This window comes from Pungitius pungitius, chromosome 8 (assembly GCF_949316345.1).
Source record: "Pungitius pungitius chromosome 8, fPunPun2.1, whole genome shotgun sequence".
NCBI lineage: Eukaryota > Metazoa > Chordata > Actinopteri > Perciformes > Gasterosteidae > Pungitius > Pungitius pungitius.
This window is the reverse complement of record NC_084907.1, coordinates 20446720-20468865: the sequence shown is the minus strand read 5'-3', so window position 1 is coordinate 20468865 and position 22146 is coordinate 20446720. Positions and strand designations below refer to the sequence as shown.

At 48.0% G+C, this 22146-nt stretch overlaps 1 protein-coding gene across 3 annotated transcripts; it reads right to left on the bottom strand.

Moving 5' to 3' along the window:
• Positions 1-612: 612 nt before the first annotated feature.
• Positions 613-22128, bottom strand: trim62.1 (tripartite motif containing 62, tandem duplicate 1). 3 transcript variants are annotated; one of them, XM_037491088.2, is made up of 6 exons: positions 22042-22128; positions 20594-21130; positions 7881-7976; positions 5470-5831; positions 4548-4663; positions 613-3159 (listed from the first exon to the last, which is right to left on the bottom strand). In XM_037491088.2, exons 2-6 carry the CDS (start codon positions 20999-21001, stop codon positions 2609-2611), a joined length of 1533 nt encoding a protein of 510 aa, XP_037346985.1. In that variant the 5' UTR covers positions 21002-21130; positions 22042-22128; the 3' UTR covers positions 613-2608. The 3 variants fall into 3 exon arrangements, with proteins under 3 accessions (XP_037346985.1, XP_037346987.1, XP_037346986.1); XM_037491090.2 differs by having other exon boundaries at positions 5575-5831; XM_037491089.2 differs by having other exon boundaries at positions 22046-22088.
• Between the last annotated feature and the right edge of the window lie 18 nt (positions 22129-22146).

Below are 22146 nucleotides of genomic sequence, written 5' to 3'. Positions count from 1 at the left end.
TCTGTCCAGTAGGTGGTTGAGAGGAAGGCGGAGGGGGGGGGGGGGGGGGGGGGGTGTTTATCTATGATGAGTGACCTTGGTTCGGGGCCATCTTCTGCACCACAACTTCAAAAGGTGCCTGGTGCCCTCAATTACTGAGCCGCCCATCTCAAGGATCTCGCGGTGAGTCAAGTAGTTTTTGATAAGATTCCAATTGTATTCAATTCTAATCAGCTGATGCACTATGGGGGGGGGGGACAAGGAAAACATTACAGCTGCTAAACATCAGCCTGTCAAGTGTTTTATGCTGACTACGATGTTACCATCTAGCTCAATGCATCACTGTGTCCAAGCACACACACTACATTATTTCATATTATATATATATATATATATATATATATATATATATATAGTTTACCCTTTTTCACTCATTGTATTGTATTTAGAACCCTCAGAATGGAAACTGAGGATGTCTCAATCTAAGGGCTTTAATCAAGAGATGAAGCATTGACCTTAACACAACTTCATATCCAATACAGTACAATTTAGTGTGCTACTGTAGACTAGTGAGGGTTTTTAAAATGTGCTACAGCCTCTATTTTAATGCATTGAAGGACACAGAGACGAGCAGATTTTTGCAGTAATTTATTGTACATTAAAACATTACCCACAAACCTCAGCTGCAGCTAAAGTACACTAAAGTGTATTCATACAATGACGAGTGCACAGGGGCCATCATCAGAAGAACAATCATTATAATCATTAAAAGTGTCATAGTTATCATAACTTGTTTTGACGATTCACGTCATTACCATCACCAGAAACCCGACGCCACCTGAAAATAATCCCCTTCCTAATATTCAAACAAAGTCAGAAACACAGCAAACTGAGGGTCAAATTTATGCATTTGTTTTGAAGCACCAGCTGGCTGGTATTTACTTCAGTTTGAGTAAATACCAGGGAAAAATACCTCTATATCTGAAACCGCATCCTGCAGATGTGTAAAAAATTTAACCAAAATGCCAAGAATCACTGGCAGACCCTAGTTTGCATCCCACTGCACCGGAATCACATTCCACAAAAACAAGAGCACTGCCCCAGTTTCCCTTTACATGGACAACACACACACACACACACACACACACACACACACACACACACACACACACACACACACACACACACACACACACACACACACACACACACACACACGGATGCAAAGATGTACAGCGGCAAAGGAAGTGTGGTGATTTTTTTGCTGTCGTTTGTTCTATTGGAAATTTACCAGTTGTTCCAGTTGAATCCAAAATATTTTGTAATAATCCCTCGTGGCTGCAGCGCAGCTCTGCTGGGAGGGCCAGACGGGCTTTAGCAAGCACGACCAAAGCTGGATTAAAAAAAAAACTTATAGCTGAAGCAGCCTGGCACAAAGCCCCCCCCCCGTGCACATGCCCACAGACACGTCTCTCCATCGGAGATTCCACGGGACCCCCCCGGGTACAACTAGTGAGTCTCGGGCAGATTATTAGAGATTCAGAAAACCAGCGGCAGCCTTGTGCCAGTCCCACAGGAATAGCATAATAAAGAGTGGGCCCTTCCATCCTGTTAACATTTGAGTTGATAATTCCCAAAGCACACAGCTTGATTTAATTTATTATTATAATGTGATCTCAATAAAGAGAGATTGTGTCTCTGTGGAGCTCCAATATTATTTCACCTGTAACCCGTTAGAGGCTGAAATCGGATAAGTCGAGCTTTTACGCCAACGGGGCCTGGTGGGAGAGCAGCATGGATCGCGCGGCCCTGGGCTACAGGTTAACTCGGAGTTAACGATGCGCGTGTGAAGAGCAGCAACGTTTTCCCCAAGGTGGACCGCTGGCCCCCGGGGGGGGCTGAGGACGGACGCAGTGGGAACCTTAGGGAGGTCTCCAAGTGTCTCCTCAGGCCACTCTTTGGATTTCAAGACATCGAAACATCACGACTGAAAGCAGACGTGTCCTCAAAGTCGACACTGGAGCGGATTGATTTGTTCTTCTATGAGACGTGGACCGAGAGCGCCGCTCGCCACGATGAGGGCCGAACAAGGACCTGACCCACCAGGAAGAACCAAGGTCACGGGCTCAGACGGGGGGTAAAAGGGTCAACGGACCCGGGTCTCCGAGGTCCACTGCTGGCCAACACGCTCCCCACACACACACACACACACACCCACACAAAGCCAAGCCAACTGTACAGCACAAAACAAGGAGAGCAGAGCGGCTTCGGCGTTCTCTCAGAAAAACAAGAAGTCGTGCAAGCTCGAGAGGGAGAGCAGTGCCCCCTGGGAGTGTGCAAGGCGGGCCTGGGTGCTGTAAGAGGGTGAATCTCTTATTTCTATTTTAACATCAACTGCCACAGACGGTCCCCCCGGGGGGGTGGGGGGGGGTCTCCACTTAGCGCCACCTTCTCCATTAAAGATGCGGAGTGCAGGCCGATGTCGGTTCAAGTGACACAAAAAAAACAACGGCGACATCGTGGACAACTCTTAACAGGAATGAAAGGAACAAACATTTCACGCAACCCCCTATTTTTTATATATATATTTTTTTAAATAGATTTCTGTTAAAGTCTCACGTGTCGCTGCTTAAAGGCGTACGGTGTTGATGCGCAGCGGCTGCACGTTCTTGCCGTTGGCGTGGCTCTGGCCCGGGCTGAAGTACGGGAAGACCTTGGCGGGGAACTTCTCCCGGTAGGTGTACAGCCAGGACATGTCGTCCGCATTGTAGAAGATGAGCAGGCCCTTGTGGTAGTCCAGGTACACGCCCACCTTCTCCAGCTTGCTCTTCACGTTGAGGCGGGTCCACGGCTCGGTGCAGGCGCTGTACTGGTTCCCGTCGTGCATGACGATGCAGCAGAAGCCGCGGCTGGGCTGGATCTGGATGCTGCCCTTGCGGCCGACCGTCTCGTGGGCCACGCCGATCATCCACTGGGTCTTCTCCGACACCATCACCTCCCAGTAGTGGACCCCCGACGCGAAGCCCTCGGCGCCCAGAACGGAGACTTCCACGTCGAAGCGGCGCGGGGAGTCCTGCAGCGGCTGCGGGTGGAGGTTCCCGTAGGCCACGATGGTACAGTCGTCCGAGAGGATCAGCCTTTGATGGGCGGTGATGGGGTCGAGGGTCAGCGCCGCCGGCACTGAGGACGAGACAGGTTTTTTGGCACATGAGAGTCAGGAGGGAAAAACACAAACGCCGACGCATCAAAGCTTCGGGCTCAAACACAAAACGCGGCGTCATTTCGCAGCGCTTCATTTTTCCCCCCCGTCCTTGCAGATGCGGCCCCCCGAGCACTTTTCTGCTGAGGCAGATTGAAAATGCGGCGAAGGCTTTAAAAAGGGAGGTGGTGGAGGTGAAGGTTGTGAACCCATCTCTGAAAATGCCCCCCCCCCAGAGAGAATACACAACTGAAAATACTTTCACCGGGAGTCCCTGGAAATGTTTTGGGTTTTATTTTAGTTTCTAAGCGAGCATCGACTGAGGTGGAAATAAAAACCGATGAATCAATGAAAGAACGAGGCTGCTTTCTCTCTCCATGACCTCCATGTGGAATCCCTGTAACTCGGTGGAGGCCGATTTGATTTAGCCTGGGTTACTCGAAGATGAACCGGAGCAGGCTGCAACGAAAACACGCATCATTAAATATAAATAAATAAATAATAAAATGAGCCGTTCACAAATGTTTATCTTAGAAGAAACAGAATCCAGATTACTCTGGATGGATCGCTTCATTATGGATGGTTTTTCGTTAGAAAAGATCCAAGTACAAGACGACTTGTCATTAAACGGCGCCGACTGCTGCTGCTGCTGCTGCTCAACTTTTATTTCAGGAAAAGGAGCAACATTCCTAATAAATCAGTTTCACCTTCATGCATAAAGCAGAGTCCTTAAAGAGAAGTCTAGAGTCTAGCTCAACCTGAGCAATATCAGACACAAGGAGGTGTGGGAATATGAGGCCTTTCCTCAGCGCAGTCATGTGATTTAAGGAGGAGGAATCGCCCCCCCGATTCCTCCTCACGGAGCCACATCAGGCTGAACATCAGCGGATTGTTCCCTTTGCTCTGAGGAGACACACACACACGAGCAGAGAAACCAATTTTCGCAGTAATTCAGGAAGGCGGAAAAAAATAAATAAAAAAACAGCACAGCGTGCGGCAGCTATTCTCGCCATCAGTGACAGCGAGGGATGAGGGGAGGAATGTCTTTACTTCGTCTCAGGCTACTACCGGTGATGGATCGTGACCAATTGTTCCATTCGGCAGGCAGTCAGGGGAGACCAACCCCCTCCCCACAGAGGCGCGCTGAAATGGGAGAATTGATTGAGGGAGTGAAAAAGAAAACATTCCTCTAAATGATCTCCCGTGAGTGAGCTCCTCCACGCACTGACATACACTGAAGGGCATCGCGGCCCAACAGGTCCGACCGCCATTTTGAGTCAAAGGAGGAAGGAGGGGGGGGGGGGTCGCACATTCAGCTACTGTTTTTTAAAACAGGCACATTGAGACATGGGTCTAGTGTTCAACCTACCCGGTGAGATATCCTGGAAGAGGGACTTCCATATTGTGTACTGCAAGGGGCCCATGTACTTGGATGTTGGGAAGTCTTCATACGTCAGATTGGTCTCATGAATCTTCCCTTTAATCCTGAAAAAAAACAAAAAACAAAACATCAAGTCTAAATCCAATTTGCTGCTTTTTTCCTTAATAACGCAACTTCAAATGTGTCATAATTGAAATTTAAGTTTACGAACTGCTTTAAGAATCTCAAGCAACAGAGGCGAATGCATTGGCGAGAGAGGGGGGGGGGGGGGGGGGGGGGAGGAGGTTCAGCTCTAGCGCCATTACAGAATGATTCAATGTGAACCTCCGCATGAATCACTGCGCACACTCCCACGTGAGGTCCTGAGTTCAGGCGAGAGATTGAGTGGGTTGCGGTTTACATCACATCATTCGTTCTTTGAAAGATGCGTTGATCACAAACGTTTGTGCGTCGTATCCACATCAATCAATCCATCCATCCATCCATCCATCCAGCCATCCATCCATCCATCCAGCCATCCATCCATCCAGCCATCCATCCAGATACCACCTCCTCTCCTCACGCACGTTATCCACCTCCGGTGCAGAAGAAAGTTTAATTTGGTCCTTGCTAGCTCAATATTCAACCTTGTTAATCTGATATAAAGATATTAAACCACTCAATTAAACCGTCGAGTACAGATTAAACACTACAGCGGGTTTATTTCAGGCCCAATGCACCATCTGTTCAGAGATAATCTCATGCTGCTGCTGCTCAAATCTGTACTTTCTACCAAATGTAAGCAACTTAACGACTCGCCGCAGCAGAGAGCACACATGTTGAGAGATAAAATCCTTACAACAACTATGACAGCAAATAGTTTAACATTTTGCTAAAGTGTTGATGCAAGACTTCAATAGTTGATAAAAACCTGATCCTTCTTGAAGCGAATGTGTTTACAACCACATTTTCGTTCTTATCGGAGCGCAGCGATGATACTGGGACTGCTTTAGCAAACTCGGAGCAGGTGAAGCACCTCTCAGATGTGACGGCTATTCCCTCCAGGAAGTCGTGCCGCCCCGTCTCGTTGAGGCGCTCCTGCAGGATCTGGATGCCCTCCTTGACGTCGCGCAGCTGCTGGCTGTAGCGCTGGATCTTGTGCTCGATGTCGGCCAGCTTGCGGGCCGTGTCCGTCTCCAGCTCCTCCAGCATGCTCTTCTGGCGCTCGCGCAGGAAGCGGTGGAGGCGCTCGAACGCATCGCCGATGGTTGCGCGCAGACTCTTGGCTGAGGACTGGGAAAAAATATATATATATAATAATAAATAAATAAAAAAAACAGCAGCCAGACCTTTCGTGGTTTAGCTGGGTTTGTGTGGAGCTTCGGAGTCACACCGGGACACACCACGCTACACGCGGGTCAGTAATTGTAAATTGGGTTAGGGTTACATCACGCCTCGTTGATTCAATTTGTGTAGAGAGATTAGAGAAGAAAGAAAAAGGAAGACGTCCGATCGGCCGACCGGAGGCCGGAGAGAGAGAGAGAGAGAGAGAGAGAGAGAGAGCCTGGAGCCATTAGTGACACAGAAGAGCAGCGAGCAGGCGACAGCAGACATGACGAAACGCATTTGTTACTAAAAGAGGGAAAATGGGAAGCTGGACATTAAAGAATGAATGAATCATCAAGAGTGTCAGAGACACAGCGCGAGAGCCTTTCAATTATAATCATCTGAGGAAGGCAAAGACTGACCTTCATTCAGAGGTTTTCATGAAAACTTTCCCCCCCCCCCCCCCCCCCGTCTGTACTGAACAGTCATCCCTTTACTAAAAAAAAAAAGTTGTAGTGTTTGTAGAATAAAAATCGAATCAAAGAAAACAAGATACAAATTATATAAACAAGAAATTCAGAAGAAACTAGCTTAATTTCTCTAGAGGGGATTACCAGGCCTCCTCTGACCTTTTCAGGATTTAGGAGCCGAGATCGGAGGTTTAATTAGACTCAACGAAGAGTTCCATCAATCCTTCAAACAGCGGGCGCGTTCCCCTTGTCCAGGTACTTTCACTCTGCCCGCGGGGAACCTTTCAGACCACCATTTCTCTACAAGCATGAGCGATGGGACATTAAGGCGGGCTGCATGGGGGGGGCCCTCTGCCTTTTTACGGGCTTGAAAACTGATGTGGAGGAGAAAGGAGGAGGAGGAGACGACGACTACAGCGGCCCCGCCATCAGTCTCTGAGTGACGTTGCCGCCGCTGCCTGGGCGCAGCGGGCTGTGAGGCGCTGAGAGCGACAGTGAGCCGGGTACCTCACAGGACGATGTGTGATTATCAAGTGAGCCTCTGCTGGGCTTGTGAACACGAGGACACGAGGTCTGTTCTTCCACCCGCCACGGTGCACGGCGACGACAGCGGGGCTCTTGCGGGGTTTTCATCTCGACATCAGGAGGAGAAACTGATCCGCAGTTCGTTCAACATTAAAAAAAAGGGGGGGAAAGCCACAGATTTTGGGTGAGCGTCGCTTGAGCCCCAAAAAAATGGAATTAGAAAGGCGTGAGGTCACCGGTCCTCACACCTGCTCGTCTCTGCTCTAGGCTCAAGGCTTCAGTATCCGCCATCATAAAGCACACGGTGAGTGGTGGAGATGCATTATGGGTAATGGAAGTGCTGAAATTCAACAAAAGATGATATCGCTGGCTGTGCATCATAGATCGTTTCTATTCAATAGATCGATTTTAAAGTTGACGGAGTACTCCTTCAGCGATCAATCCGGTTAGAACAAAGACAGACATCTCATCGTCAACTACATCAACCCATCAGAGACGGACAGTCACACTGCGGCTCCCCTTCCAGGCAGAGCACTCTGTGCAAATGGATGCAGATCTAATGAGATCAGCTCGTTTCCAACGAGGAGCGAGGGCGGCTGGAAGGCCTACATCTGGCAGTCGGGGGGGGGGGGGGTCGGTGGGCGGGCTTGAAGGCACCGAGTGGTGCTGTGATGTCGGGCAGCCGGTACAAAAAGAACAGAAGGAGAAAGATGAATGTGCTCCCTAAATGAAAAAGAAGGCTGACGGCTGAGCCATCACCCGGAGCGGCTTCAATGTCACTTTGGGAGAGACGAGGTAACAGAAGACATGTGTGTGTGTGTGGGGGGGGGGGGTAAAGAGTAAGATTTCCGCTTATGCTCTGGAAAAATGAACTCCTCTTCACTGGTTTTCTGACAGGTCTATGAACTATAGATAGCGTAACTGGTTTTATTTGTAGCTGCATGCAGCTGATTAATGGCCGCTGGTGCAGCTCTATAAACGAGAATCGTTTCTTTCAAAAAGCAGAAGTGTCAAGTGGTACCTTGGTCTCAGTAAGTTGTCTTTGCAGGAGCTGCAGGGCCTCAGTGTGTCCCTTCTCACTGTCCTGCAGGGTGGCCAGCTGCTCCTTCATCTCCCTCTGCAACGCAGCAAACAACAGGTCACGATCGGAGCTCAACTGCACCGAACAGAAGAACACATTCAATGTGTTTGGAGGATTTCATTAAAATCATTTTCAATTTAAAAAGCGCCACTTCATCTTTGCTCGATTTAACAAAAAAAACAGCCGCACGAAAAAAAAGGCTTATATTCTATATATAAGCGAAACATATTTTTTGAAAGCCTATTCCAATTTGTTTAAATAACACCACTTGTGTAACAGCGCTCTCTGCTCGGGCGTGATGCAGAGATTTAAGGCTTAGCTACAAAACAAGCCAGGCAGATGGAGAGCGAGATATGTAAGAGATGAAATGCAATCTCGGGAGATGATGGGCTATGTCGGAGAAAACTGGGTCTCATCCTTAGTCAGGCACACGCTGGCGCTACTTGCACCTCTTAACCACCTTGAAGCCCCCCCCCCCGAGGCGGGAAAGAGGCTCTGCACAAGCCGACTGGGACGGTTTTTGTGCAGGTTTTGTGCAGGGTTAGCTTTGGGGTACTTTGCTGTTGCGGGCTTGGTTGGTGTTTTTGTACTAAATCAATTATTGAATTCAGGGTCTCACTGAAACCCTTTGGTTTGTTGACGTGTTGGCTCATGTGAAAATACAGCATTTAAGACTAAAGAGTGGGCAATCTTCCCCAGGTACGTGGGGGGAGGGAAGAACTAACGCATTTTGCTACAGTGAAAGATAACAAATCTCATCAGAAGAACGATAAAGGTCAGGTTCATCATGCAGTTTGTCAAAACGATGTGAGGCAGCATATAACAAACTGCCAGACTATAAAAACCTTAAAGTCCCTTTGGTGGTAAAATAGCACATCGAGATGGCTTGTTTTTATTAATAAAAAGGGTAAAACCCAAAACAATTACATGAGGGCAGAGGGCCATTACATTGAGGATGTAAGCAAAATAAAGCAACCAAACTGACCAAAATGATTATGCAAATGTCACATGCACAAAAGCCTCATTCCTACATAATCATTTAAACATGTGTGGTGGCAGTAAAAATGGGATCTTTTTCTTTGCTCTAGTTGGGGAGAAAATTGAAACAGGCCCAGGTCTCATTTATTTCAAACCCCCACTGATAATACAAGCCTGCTGCTGGTCCCTCTGCTCATGTGACCCGTGTGTCACACCGTTACCGCCTACTGAACACCAACTGCAGTAAAAACACACCAAATGGAACTGTCAGCTTAGCGGGGCTAATAAAGCAAACATCGCTCAGCTACCAGGCTGAAATAAATGCCAGAATACATCTCCGGTGACAGGAGAAATGCATAAGCATAGAGGGCGAGAGCATATTGCGATGCATCAGGAACCTTCGTGACCACGGTGATTAGCCGCAAAATGAACAAAGGAAAAAAAAAAAAAATGTGGGCTGTTGAACGTGGAGCATGATTCCTCGAGGACAGAAACGGTGGGAAACAATAGGTGGTGCAGAGGGGGGGGGGGGGGAGCGTGACTCTCCATGCTAATGACAGGAGGGCGGCTGGCTCTGCGCCTCATCGCCGCACGCTCGTCTGCAGCGGGTCAAAAGGCCGCTCCCACACAGTGAGGCAGACCAACACTGACAGACTGGCACAGAAAACATGCTCCTCCACTCTTCTGCTGAAAATAGTCCGTCTGTGTGTGTGTGTGTGTGTGTGTGTGACTGGCAGGTCATAAAGGGGCCCCCACAGAGGGAAGCATCCACGAGAATACTTCCCACCTTCAGGCACTTACCCTCAATCCATAACATGCTTTTTATTTAGGGTGAAAACTGAGAATTAAAGCCAGAGCCGTAGCGTCCATTAGTAAACAGAGGCAAAGAATTCAGATCGGAATTGGATGCGATTCGCTGGCATCTGCAGGAAAAGATTCATTATGTGACAAAACAAAGACAAAAACTCTGACAAGGTGTGTGTGTGTGTGTGTGTGTGTGTGGTGTGTTGTGAAAGGAGGCGTCTCTCTCCTGTCCATCACATCTGGCCAACACAAGTCTGACATGACATTTCCCCAGGACACCAAGGAAATGGGGGTCAAGGCGTCTAAAATACATTAAATCATGCTGCCGTTCCCTTCTCCCTCTTACTCTCCTGTCAGGTTAGCAGCTCTGGCAGATATATATTTACGAGTAAATTAATGAATAACTAATAGACCATCAGCCGGATTCAAAATGTGCACGGAGCTTAAATCCCTCAAACTTACTCCTTACAGCTGCGAGCTCGATTATGTTGAGCAGCTCGTTGGGGGGATTGAAAGAGGGTTATTGACTTGAAACTGCCAGCCGCGAAGAAGATTGAACAAAACAACACGCGCCGCGCCACGGCATGAATAATAAAAAGCCTACAGGATGGAAAACCTCCGCTTACACACAGACAGGACAAGCTTTCAGTGGTTTCATTCGCATGCACGGAGCAGAGAATAAATATATAGACAAATTACCTTTGCAACTCATCTCCTGACCGGAGGACAGCATGCACAGCCAATATGGCACTTATAATTAGTGGAATCTCTTCATTATTAGATAAGGAATCAGACCCCTGAAGAAAGACGTAAAGAACTGCAGGAGGTTTTCACAAGGACAGTTTGGCGTGACCTTCGTGGACCTCAGGGAGTCATTGTGTCGGGTAACAGACAGGGGGGGTAAGTGGGACGCCGGCCAATAAGAAAGCAGGGAACGCACTGCAGCCAATACGGTGAGGCCGTGAGCTTGATGGTTTTTTTTGGGATGGAACATGGAAGAGGTATGAAATGAACCCGGGGTCAGATTCTATTCTATAGAGAGTTCAAAGCAACACTGCGGTTACATTTTTTTTGTCATTGTCAATCACAAAGCAACGATCCATCCATTGTATCCATCTTGTTACTTTAATATCAGAATTATATTGCTACATCATACCTTACATCCTTGCATCATTTATAAATCGTACCGACCATTAACTACTAGTTATGATACATTATGGTTCCTACTTACGTCTATATACACGTTATGTATAACCTTAGCTTATAAAATATAGTGATATATAATCATACCTATCTTAATACATGACATACAATCGCACCGACCTCATCTATACAAATGACGATATATAATTGCACCTACCTATAACTATATACGTTACATGTATATATATTTGCTTTGTTCCCGTCTGCAGTAGACCATTTTTATTAAAACAAAAAGATGCTGAGGTCACTGTTGGATTCGGCAGAAAGCAAACGCGGCAAAAAGAGAAAGAAATCCAACAGAAACTGGCAGAGAGCCAAGAATATGTGCCAGTGGGCCAAAAGGAAGTGGAGATCCACGAAGTGCTGCTTTGTCCACTCAGAAGTGAAATGAAGCCAACGATGAACATCGGCAGGATTTGACAACACTCAATGACACGAGCAGAGCTCCATTCTGTTTACTCATCTCTGTTCTTAAGGACTGCCACAAAACGCCAAATGCCGACCGCTAACCTCTGGGGATTCAACACATCGTGCAACCGCACACAGCCTCTCAAAACACTTCTTATAACTGCGGGGGCACGGTGGGCCGAGGCCGGCTCAGCGATCTGAGCAGCACTCGCAGCGGGAGAAACCTCAACGTCTTTCCCAACCGAGACAGAGAGTGTAAAGGACATGCTGTGGTGCGTGAAATGAAAATCATCATTATTAGGACTGCAACCAATTATTTTCATTAATGGTTATAATAAATAACCAAATTCTTGTTTTCAACTTCCCAAATGTAAGGATTTGCTACTTTTCACTGGTAGAGAAGTATTTCATTTATTGTTTGTTTTTTTGTACTGTTAATGGAAAAAAAAGAAAGAAAAAAAAACGTGGAGAGGTCACCTTGAACATTTTGACTGGCAAAAGGCAGAGATTTTTTTTTTTTTTTAAATCCATATAGAATGAAGTGAATATTTTTTTTGCAAATGAGATGAATGGATACATTTAACCATCCGTTTTTAATCCACCCTTCATGAAAGTGCAATTACATATTTAAAATTGAGCGGAAACAAACGCGCCAATTCACCGTCTAGCTTTATTAACAGCACTTAAAAACACTTCCTTAATATTTGACAGAAATATTGACATATGATGAAACGGGTCTGCTGTGACTGATCCTGGATCAGAAAAATGACCCCAACATTTACGACATCCATTTCACACAGGGAACATTTGGTAACAGCAGCAGGGATTATTGGAATATAGGGCACGTCATGTAAATGATGAATGCTCAGAGGCTGCTGCTCCACTTCCTGGAGGGAGGAAGGCCACAGAGTACGCAAATGTTTTTACCTCAAAAACATGAACAGCGACACCGCATGTCTGCTTTGAAATGAAAAGATTTATGATGTTTGAATTGCCGAGAAAGAAGGGGAAAAAAAAAGGTCCACAGAGCTGTCAGAGCTAAAGACAGCAGTGATATTATCACACCTTATTAGTGTGTGTGTGTGTGTGTGGTATTATCACCGGGGAAACTAAGTGGCTGTCTGATGATTTTAAGACGGCTCTCAGCGCCGTCGGGGGAGCCGTTCGATGATCTACACAGTGCAGGAACAAGCCATTGAAGAGCAACAAGGGCCTCGCTGTTTCGCACTAGAGCGGGGAATACGACAAGTGTCACGCGATAAGAGCGCGCCTGCTGTTTGCAGAGAGTCACCAGCTCCACGGCAGCCATTCGGGGGGCGTCGACCTTTGTTGCAGCAGAACACGCGTCGAGTCAAAAGCTAAAAAAAACCCAACTTATTCAACCCTGTCAGGAGCGAGATGCTAATCCTGGAGAAGGCTGTACATCAGCGGCACAGGCAGCCGGGGGGAAGAAATGTCTTTCTTTGGGCCCGTGGGAGGAAAAACAAACCGAACTCCTCCTGCACGCCGCCGACGTCCCCCTGGAGGAGGCGCGGGGTAAACGCGCCCTGAACACGACCCCTTGGATGCGTTTCCCCGCCCCGGCAGATTTTTTCCACATTCAAAAACAACCAGCCTGCGTCTTTAAAACCTTCCTAGGGTGAGACAGACATCAAATAGTCAGCAGCAGCCAACACGTGGTTAATTTAAAAAAAACAAAAAAAAAAACATGTCGCATGTCCCCCCCTCTCACCCAATCGACATTTGGGGATGCACGCCGCCTTTGTCGAGTCACGCTGCAGAAAAACAGGCTGCTTCTGCAGAAGCTGGCAGTTGAGTTCCATGAATTTTAAGTAAGGCATGTTTCTAAATCCCCTGATGACTTCCAATAATCTACATATTGAAGCCTGGATCATGTGGTGCAAAAAAAAAAAAGTTAAAATGAGGTTTGGCTCCAGCACGGAGGAGGAAAAAATAAAATATATCTCACACACACACCTTCTAAAATGTAATATAAATCTGATTCAGTTCCAAACCAAGGTTGTATATGAAGCAAAGTATTGTGTGCTGTGCAGACAAAATACAGGAAAAAATAGATTTATTATTATTAAATTCTACCACAGTAGAGAGAGAACAGGTAATTCAATTATTTTCAGTTTCACTTGCTTCAGCAAGACAATTATCTAATGTGGATTTTCTTTCACTGTAATGTGTATCTACTTGTGTGCTGGAATGAAGAATTGAGCAGTTAGTAACTTGAACCACGATGACGCATGGGAGCTGTAGCTGTTGAGGGCTTGGTCATTTAATCTTTGTTAAGCGACACAAATCCAACACACGGCAGAAGACAGCAATTAGGCTTAAAAAAAAAATGGACAGAATTTTTAGTTTTCTTCATCTATGATGGTGGAACAGAAGCTCATACATTGAAGAAATGCTCATATTTAAAATCACATAATAGAGACCAAGATACACCCCTCAAAATAACCTCTGACCAGTCTCCTGCTAGATGAGATTAATTAAATGCACAAATTCAACAAATTCACAAGTCTTTGTCGTTTTCATTTAAGCTTTTCTTCGTTCTTGATGGTCATTTCATTGCGGGTCATAAATACAACTCGTTAATCAGAAAAACAGCAATTCCTCCGTTGGAAACGGGTTCAAATAAACAAGATTGTGAGGTCGACTCATGACAACGTCTGTGCCACGTGACTGACATTTCAAATTAAAGATGGTCGGAGGCAGAAGACATCTCCAGTGACAAAAAGTGCCCCACCCGGAGTGCATTGTTCCCAGATGCTCCGCGTTTGTGCCAAAACGAGGAGAACGGTACCTCCGAACAACTCATTTATTTAAAACCACTCCGCCTCGTATTCAAACTGTGACCCCTTTTGTCCGCCCTCCAAACTTCCTCCGGCGGTTTATCATTTTGACGCTTAAACGAACACTTGTTTTACAGCTGCAGCCATTGTCCGTCCCGGAGATAAGAGCTTCTGCTAAATGCTTGGACCGCGACCAGCTGCTGGAGCAGGAGAACCTCCGTTAACGTGCAGAACGTAGAGCGGTGATGAGCGGAGGAACCGGGGGCGAGGACACGCGACACAGCTGCATGGCTGCTCCCCACCGATTAGCCCCGACCCTGGGTGCACACTAAATGCATTATGGGAAATGAAGAAACTCTAACCCGAGTCAGCCATGCATCACATTAAACAGGCCATTTAGAAGTTATCGTTGAGTCTCAATCACAAAAAACTTTAAAAATCTAAAAATGACACCAATGTTCTGCTCAGTGGACAAATATTTCTCAAATTCTAGAGCTTAAACTAGACGGAGCACTTTGTCTCTTTGTCCCTCTCGTTTAGACTAAGCAGGTATTTTTAAGGGTAAACATCTGCAGGCTCCATCTCTCTTCTCCCCCCCCCCCCCCCCCCCCCTCCCGGCGACTCGTTATCTCAGACACCGGGTAGGCTCCGGCTGATTGGATGCTGAAGGAGGAGGACTCCTATCAGCAGCAGGTCTAATTAAATCATCTGTGGCAAATAACGGACGCGGGGAATTACAGCAGATTACAGGCCGGTCCGGCCCAAACGCCCGGGAACAATAGCTGTGATCCGTCTTAATTCCCCAGATAATTACGGCCGCAAATGGGGGGGGGGGGGGAGCAGATCACATCCACCCAAACACAGCGCTGACGGACGCAACTATAACGCAGAGGACCCTCAATAATGTGAGCACACATGGGTTTTAACCATTTACTAAAATAGGAAATTATTTTTCAGCCCAAAGGCACTTTTTTTTTTAAGGATATTCAACCTTTGAGAGAAAAGGGAACAGCTTTCTCTGCCTAGTATTTTTCACTTCATTAGACCTTTATGGCGGTGTCACCGGCGGGGGGGGGGGGGGGGGGGCCTCTCCCCCCGCTGATCTCTCTCACTTTAGGGAACCACGGATCAGCATTGAGCCTCACTCTTGAGCTGCAGAACTTTAAAGGACAGGACTTTCATCCACTGAGATGGCCCGCAAATCCCTCCAGTGTGGATCCATCCTCTGCAGCCTGCCAGGCCCAGTTATGTCCCGCTCGACCCCCCCCCCCCCGTGACCGACAAGTTAAACTGACTACGGACACAATCTACTGATGATGTGACACGTCGGGTACAATGCATTGATGCATAATGACATCATGGATAGACTCAGTTAGTGAAAACGCATCCACAGAACACAGTAACGGCAACTAAAACTGGAAAGAGTAGCGTCATTGTCAAATAATAGCACTGATTTTACAAATGACTTGTAAAATGAGTGTTAACTTGTTGTAGAGTGGCTATGATTGGAAAGAAAATAACTGTGAAACAAGTGGAAGGAGGTTCATCCAGCAGCTGTAAGCCATTCTTCAGACACCCGTTGGAAGGCCTCACAAACACCTGTTAAGCTGTTAAGATCATTTAAGCGCCAAATGACTATTATCTTTACAGTATGTGCCTGTAAAAACAGGTTTCCTGCCCTCTTTCATAACTGCATGCAGGGGAACGCAGATCAAAAACCGCCTCTGTGTCTAATGCACAACCGATGTGTCCTCATGGGACTCACTTAACCCAAAGCAACCACCCAAACAAGACAAAGTGTCCTCGACTTCCTCCAATCCATGCCGCCGCTTGTCTGCTGCTCCCACAAGTAAACAAGCAGATCAGCGCCGTCCTGCCCCCGAGCAGGGTCACCGGAATCGGTAGCAAGTGCAGCACAAGCCTCTCTGTGGATGAGGACAATACGACAGCACACCTCTGATGGAACACGACGGCTCCGTTTCCTCTGTGCCACACCAGCCCGGACTGAGCTGGACGGACTCATTTGTTTGGTCGGGGGGGGGGGGGGGGGGGAATTGGTCACCAAACAAGATAATTTTCTTTTAATCGAAGCGCATACCTTGGAAAACGAGAAGATTAACAAGAGAGAGAGAGAGAGAGAAGACGTCACACAGGAGGAAAGGAAAAGAGAGGGAAGGAGATGGAGCTGCTGGAGGAATGGAGCGCCATCTGAGGCGAGCGGCGGGGGAGGTGGCAGCAGCGGGTGCCCTTGAAATTGCCTGACTCATTACTGCAGCAGCACGGCCCCGCGTGGTGATGGCGGGCTGAGAGCGACCTCTCAGCCCGCCCCGTGAGAGGCGGCCATGTCTGCAAACCACCGGAGAAACACACTTCAAGGGATGCCCGTTCGTCCTTTTCAAAAGGCACCCCCCTCCCCCCCTCCCTCCCTCCCTCCTTCCTTGTTGTATGACAAACAGCGAAGAAGTAGGTGTGAGAGTGGAGGACGGCACGCAGGTGCGGGTGGACACTTTGAGTGACAGGTCTGTGTGGGGGGGGGCAACTCTGCGCCACTAATCATTTCATCCTCGGGCTGCGTGGGCTCCAGCGCCAACGGAGACCAGCATCACCTGCACAGCTGCACCGCTGCTACGCCACCCACGCTCTGCACGGACCCGGCAGGGGCTCCCGTCTGGTTTCCCTCCTTGTCTGCCCTCGCAAACGCTGTCAAATAAGAGCGGAAGCATGTCCCCCGGGGGGCGGGTAGGACGGCGTCCGCCTTGGCACGCGCGTCCCTCTGACATCACGCGTTCAGCAGGGTTGAGGCCTCCGCTTTGTCCTCGGTGGGAGTTGGACCTGCTGACTTTTAGGGTCGGGGAGGTGTGATAGTGGAGGTTACGGCGTCAGGCCAACCCTAAAGATGCCTTTAAGATGGCGCCCCACGCGTGGCTCCGCCTACAGAGCACCGTGCAGGGTGAAAGATGTGCTTCAGAAGATAAGAAGTCCGGCTCTGACTTCAGTTAATAAGTTCAAAGTGAGACCCACTGGTCAAAATAACCCCACAACAGAGGATTCAAATGATGAGACTGCTTATTATGTTTTAAGAATCTGGAGATCGAGGGGGCCGATTGGGGCTCAGTTTAATGTTTTTTGCCGTTTCATAAAGATCTGCATCTGCTTTGAGCATTATGTTGAAATGGTGTTTAATGCCATTCAATGTGACTGGAATCCAGCCCTCATCAGAATGCATTAGTTCTCTATGAAATCTGCGCTCCCCATAAAAAATCCCCCCCGTCTGCATGTTGAGAAACATCAAGCAAGCGACTGCGCGTGGCTCCGTAGGTGGCGGCGAGTGGGGGGGGGGGGGGGGGGGGCGAACGGCGGGGGGGGGTTCCAGATGTGCGCATGTCAACCTGCAATCAGCAGGAGGTAAAAGCTCTCAACTCCGAAACGAGACTCCGGGGCCGAGAGGTCAGCGGAGTGACCTGCCAGGCTAAGGAGCTTACAGCGCGCCGCGGACCAACCAGACGGCGAACACGCGGCCCGACCGCGGCGGGGGCCCGTGACGTAACCCGGGGGTGTGTGTGCGTGTGTTTGTCAAAACCTTTTTGGGGAATTTAGTCTGTTTTTGTAAATAAAATCTAAAGGCTTTGGTGCTGAAATGTGTTGTCGCGGTTGAACTCCTTGTTCACGTGAAATATACACGACGCACAGAACGATTTCTGGATCACGACAGACCGCATGAAGGTTTCGGTGATTCGTCGGTGAACCAAACCCGGGGGGCTTAGTTGTGTATGTTGGCACACTGTGGATGTTGACATGTGATTTTGCCATCCTAGCGATTGTGAAACGGTCTAATCTCCTGTGTTGTGACACCCGATGACGGATGGCTGGCTAACAAGCAGAACGGCGCGGGGCACGTCTGCGGGGGAAGGAGGGAGGGGGGGGGGGGGGGGTGTATGACGTAACGCTGCTGGGGAAACCAACAGCAACCGTGAACAGTTATTATCATTTCACACAAAACAAAACGACCCACGACTGAGTTGCTGGCGATTTAACGCAGGAGTCCTCGACTTTGTAATATTAAAGAAAATAATTGCAAACCATCGGCCGCATTGCACCGATGTCCTACGTTTGTCTGGTGAAACAACGAGACGTTGCTGAAACCGTCCGACCCCACTTGTTGGATCTGGATCGGCGAGCGGGCCGAGCTGGCGGTGGGACGGGCCCCTCTGTGCGCTCATGCTCCCTTTCCGGATTGTAGGTCTGTGAAGCCTCCGGAGCTCCTGCCAGGACACAAACACGCCAGGAGGCCGCGATGAAAAGAGCCCCGAGCGCAGGGACAAGCCGGTGTCCGAGACAAGGGAAACATCTTGTGCTGGGTCCAATTACTTCTGCTCCAAGATTACATGGCGTTGACCTTTCTCAGGCTTCCAGTGCGCAACCTGATTGGAAATTAGGCCTCGATGTTCACGGCTAATTATAATCAGTGCAGAACACAGAAGTGCAGCTCTGTGCTACCCACTAACCGTCCAACTGTGTTTACATACATTCTAATTGAACTGCACTTTTGTTATAACTCTCTCCTCATATACCTCAAACTGAGCTAATTGTATGTAATTCAATTTAAAAATCCCTAAAAAAAGAATTTTATCTAAAAGCAATCATATTAAGTTTTGTAATAATGCTGAATTGCCATTTTGATGCACGCGTGCCAAGTTTTTGCAGCCTGACCAGAGACTTTGATTGTGTAATCAGTTTAAATGAATGTTTCAGAACAGCAAAACATAGGATATACATATTAGATATGCCAAGAAGAAAATAACAAAAAGGCTAGCGAGATTAACTAATTATGCGGTAATATACAAATACACAACAGCAGGACATATGAAGTCTTAAGAGAGAGTGAAGGTGTGTCTGATGGGTTTCGTACAGTGAAATATTCTGATAATACTGCTGTTCCATTAGTGAGTCCAGTGTAATCGAGACCTTAAATAACTATAATAAAGCAAGAAAAGTATTTGTCCTGTGACATCAAGTTCAGTAAACCTGAAAGCTGCAATAACACGTGTGGCGCTGCTTTCTTTCATCCACACTTCCTTCACATTGCTTTTTTTCCCCCTCTGGCTCGCAAAGAACGATGAGGTCGTAATTCTTAAAAATAAATAAATAAAAGGCTGGAGGATTGGCTTTGTTGTTTTTCCGACGGCTGTATGACCTCACAATTCCCCCCCCATTCGCGGCGTTGTTCGAAAACAGCGACAACGAGTCGTCAACTCTGTCCGACCTCTCATCGGATTGAGTTTAGGATTCGGCTGCAGCCCCGAAGCTGCCCTCGGATTCAGAGCGCTGAGAGCAAATTGAGCTCGCCAGTGTCAAATATACACTATCGGGGAGGGTGTGAGAGGCGAGTGTAATGAATAGGCAATTTCATTGAGACAGTCTCTGCGGCAGGGGGGGGGCAGTAAAGTATCCCTCAAAGCTACAGTGGCATTTTAAAAATGCACGGAATGCATGGCCCTTAAGTCAATGTTATGGATGATCCAAACTGTGAGAATGAAGCACAGATTACGTTGGCGTGACATCCAATGTGGCCCCCGAGTACGATCCCTTCAAAAGCTGCACAGCGGAGTGTTAACGATCAACACGTTGGTCCGTGTCTTGTCGCACGGTTTCCCCCTCGCTGTCCGACCGGTGTCGTCGTGCAGATCTCCACATCTACACCGGTGACCGCGGCGGACTTGGGGAAGGAGAGGGACACGGAGAGACCGGAACGTGTTGCTTTGCATATTGGAGCAAAGGGGGGGGGGGGAAACGGGATTAGCAGCTTTGTTTCGCAGTTATTGGATTTTGGCTTTGCGGGAACGGAATTATCCAAACGCGGGAGAGGCGAGCAAACACTGCGCCCCGTTAATGTGGAAAATGTGACTCAGTGTCAACACATACGAGACATTAACATAAGCTGCTCAAGATAGCTCAGCTCACATCTACAACATCGCTGTCATGAAAAACTGTATTGATCTTAACGTCTTGGGATCAGTTTTTTTGTCTGTTTGTACAGTTACTGAATTGAAAACACCTCCAACAATCCGTGTAATCATTTGTGGTTGTTTAAATTTCAACATGTAATGTAAATAATCTTTGCAGGTAATATAAAAAGGGCAGGTTTTCAATTGATTCAGTATGTATTCCACAAAGGGATTGCAACACAACTGGAAAAATCAAGGATGAGCAGAGTTATGTGGACATCAGCGGGGGGGGGGGGGGGGAAGGTACACTAGATCGGTTTCACTCCTGGGCTCCTCTCTGGACTCAAAGCAAGGAACAAAATCACCAAACTGCTTCAGCGGAGCTGCTCGGTGGCAGCAGAAGATTGAAGACGAGCTGCCTGAATGTGCCGCTGAGCGCCGACGGGCATTAAGAAAATGTCAGCCTCACCCTGGCTAACGAGCTGCTGCTGTAGCGCGAGCCGCCGTCACTGACCTGTATCTCCTCGTACGCCTCGTCGATGGTCGTCACCTGGTGCTGCTCGTGGAGCGCCGGCTCGTCGCAGAAGAAGCACACCAGACTCTTGTCGGTGAGGCAGAAGAGCTTGACCTTCTCGTGGTCCTTGCAGGGGTAGGAGCTCCTCTGGGCGTTGAGGATGGCGTCCAGCGGGAAGGCCGAGTAGCGCTCCACGATGTTGGAAAGCTTGAGGCTCGGCGATAGGAGGGGGTCCGCGAAGGTCCTGCGGCACTCGGGGCAGTCGCGCACGCCGTGGAGCTCCTGCCTGCTCCAGTGCTCGGTGATGCACTTCCTGCAGAAGTAGTGCTCGCAGCCGAAGCTGACGGGGTCCTGGTAGATGCTGAGGCAGATGGAACAGAGGAGCTCGTCCTTCAAGCAGCAAGCCATTTGCAAAGACAGAGGCCGAGCGGCATCGACGGGGTCAGTGCTCCGGAGGGCCGAGTGCGCTTGGTTTTGATCGTGGTTTACTGAGTTAAGTCGGATAGGTCTTCGGGGGAATCTTCTCCTCTATTCTCTCTGGTAAAAAAAACAACAACAAATGAAGTGCTAATCATTCTTAAATGACACAGTTCAGGGGTTAAAAAATTCACAAACAGACAAATGATTAATAGCAGCAGAGTCGCTTGGTAACGCATGAACAAAATACACTTTAATGAGAGCCGGGTTAGACAATTAACTTTTTCTCTTTGTGGGTGTCACTTTTAAAACAGAAATGCCAAACAATTTCTAGCTTCTCACATCTTTGGACTGTTGGAAGACCGACATTTTAATCCAATTACTGGATAATCAGAAGAGTTTGGAAGCACCTTTACTCCAGATAAGTATCCAATATCGAAAGTACCTTCTTACTTTTAACCTCTTACTGTCCCAACAAAAACTATTAACTAAACATAAATCGTAATTCTATTAAGCTCTCTCTCTCTCTCTCTCTCTCAAGAGAGCAAATATCTCATGGTTGAGGCCTTTTTTTTATTTATTTCCACAGCAAAGCGTCTGCACCAAACAACAAGGAAACACCTGCAGCGGGTTTATGCTCGTTGGTGAGGAGGTTCCCTTTAAATGTGCATTATTACAAGACATTCAACAGACTGGTCTGAGCTTCTTTTTTTTTAAATTTTACTTTTAACTATCCTCAACAAACTGTCGAGCCAAACCCGTGTGTTGTAACTTGGCAAGAAGGCTATTGTAATTGGCTTTTCTGTACATGGCTCGAAAGCTTGGATTTGTAAACACAACCGACCAGGACGGCGACACTCCAGCGGGAGGATGAGAGGGGACACGAAATGGGGCGAAACTTATTTAATAAGCTACATATTAAGAAGGGGGGTAGACGGGTGAGGGGGTAGAGGTACCCGCAAATTGTGCAGAAAGTGAAGAATTCTGTATGAATGGAGAAGGAGGGAGGGGGGAAAAAAGCCTCAACTCACCGACCTCCTCCCGGTGACATCTGCGGCTCCGATGCGAGTGTCTTCCAGGAAGAAGAGCAGCGCTCAGCGGCAACAGACGCAACCAACTGCATCGATTGGCGGGGG

Coding starts and splice junctions, on each gene's coding strand:
- trim62.1 (XM_037491088.2), bottom strand. CDS start 21,001: ATGGCTTGCTGCTTGAAGGACGAGCTCCTCTGTTCCATCTGCCTCAGC. Junction 5,832..7,880: donor GACAACTTACTGAGACCAAG/GTACCACTTGAC, acceptor ATTTTTTCCCAG/TCCTCAGCCAAGAGTCTGCG. Junction 4,664..5,469: donor TTCGCTTCAAGAAGGATCAG/GTTTTTATCAAC, acceptor GTTTTTTTTCAG/GATTAAAGGGAAGATTCATG.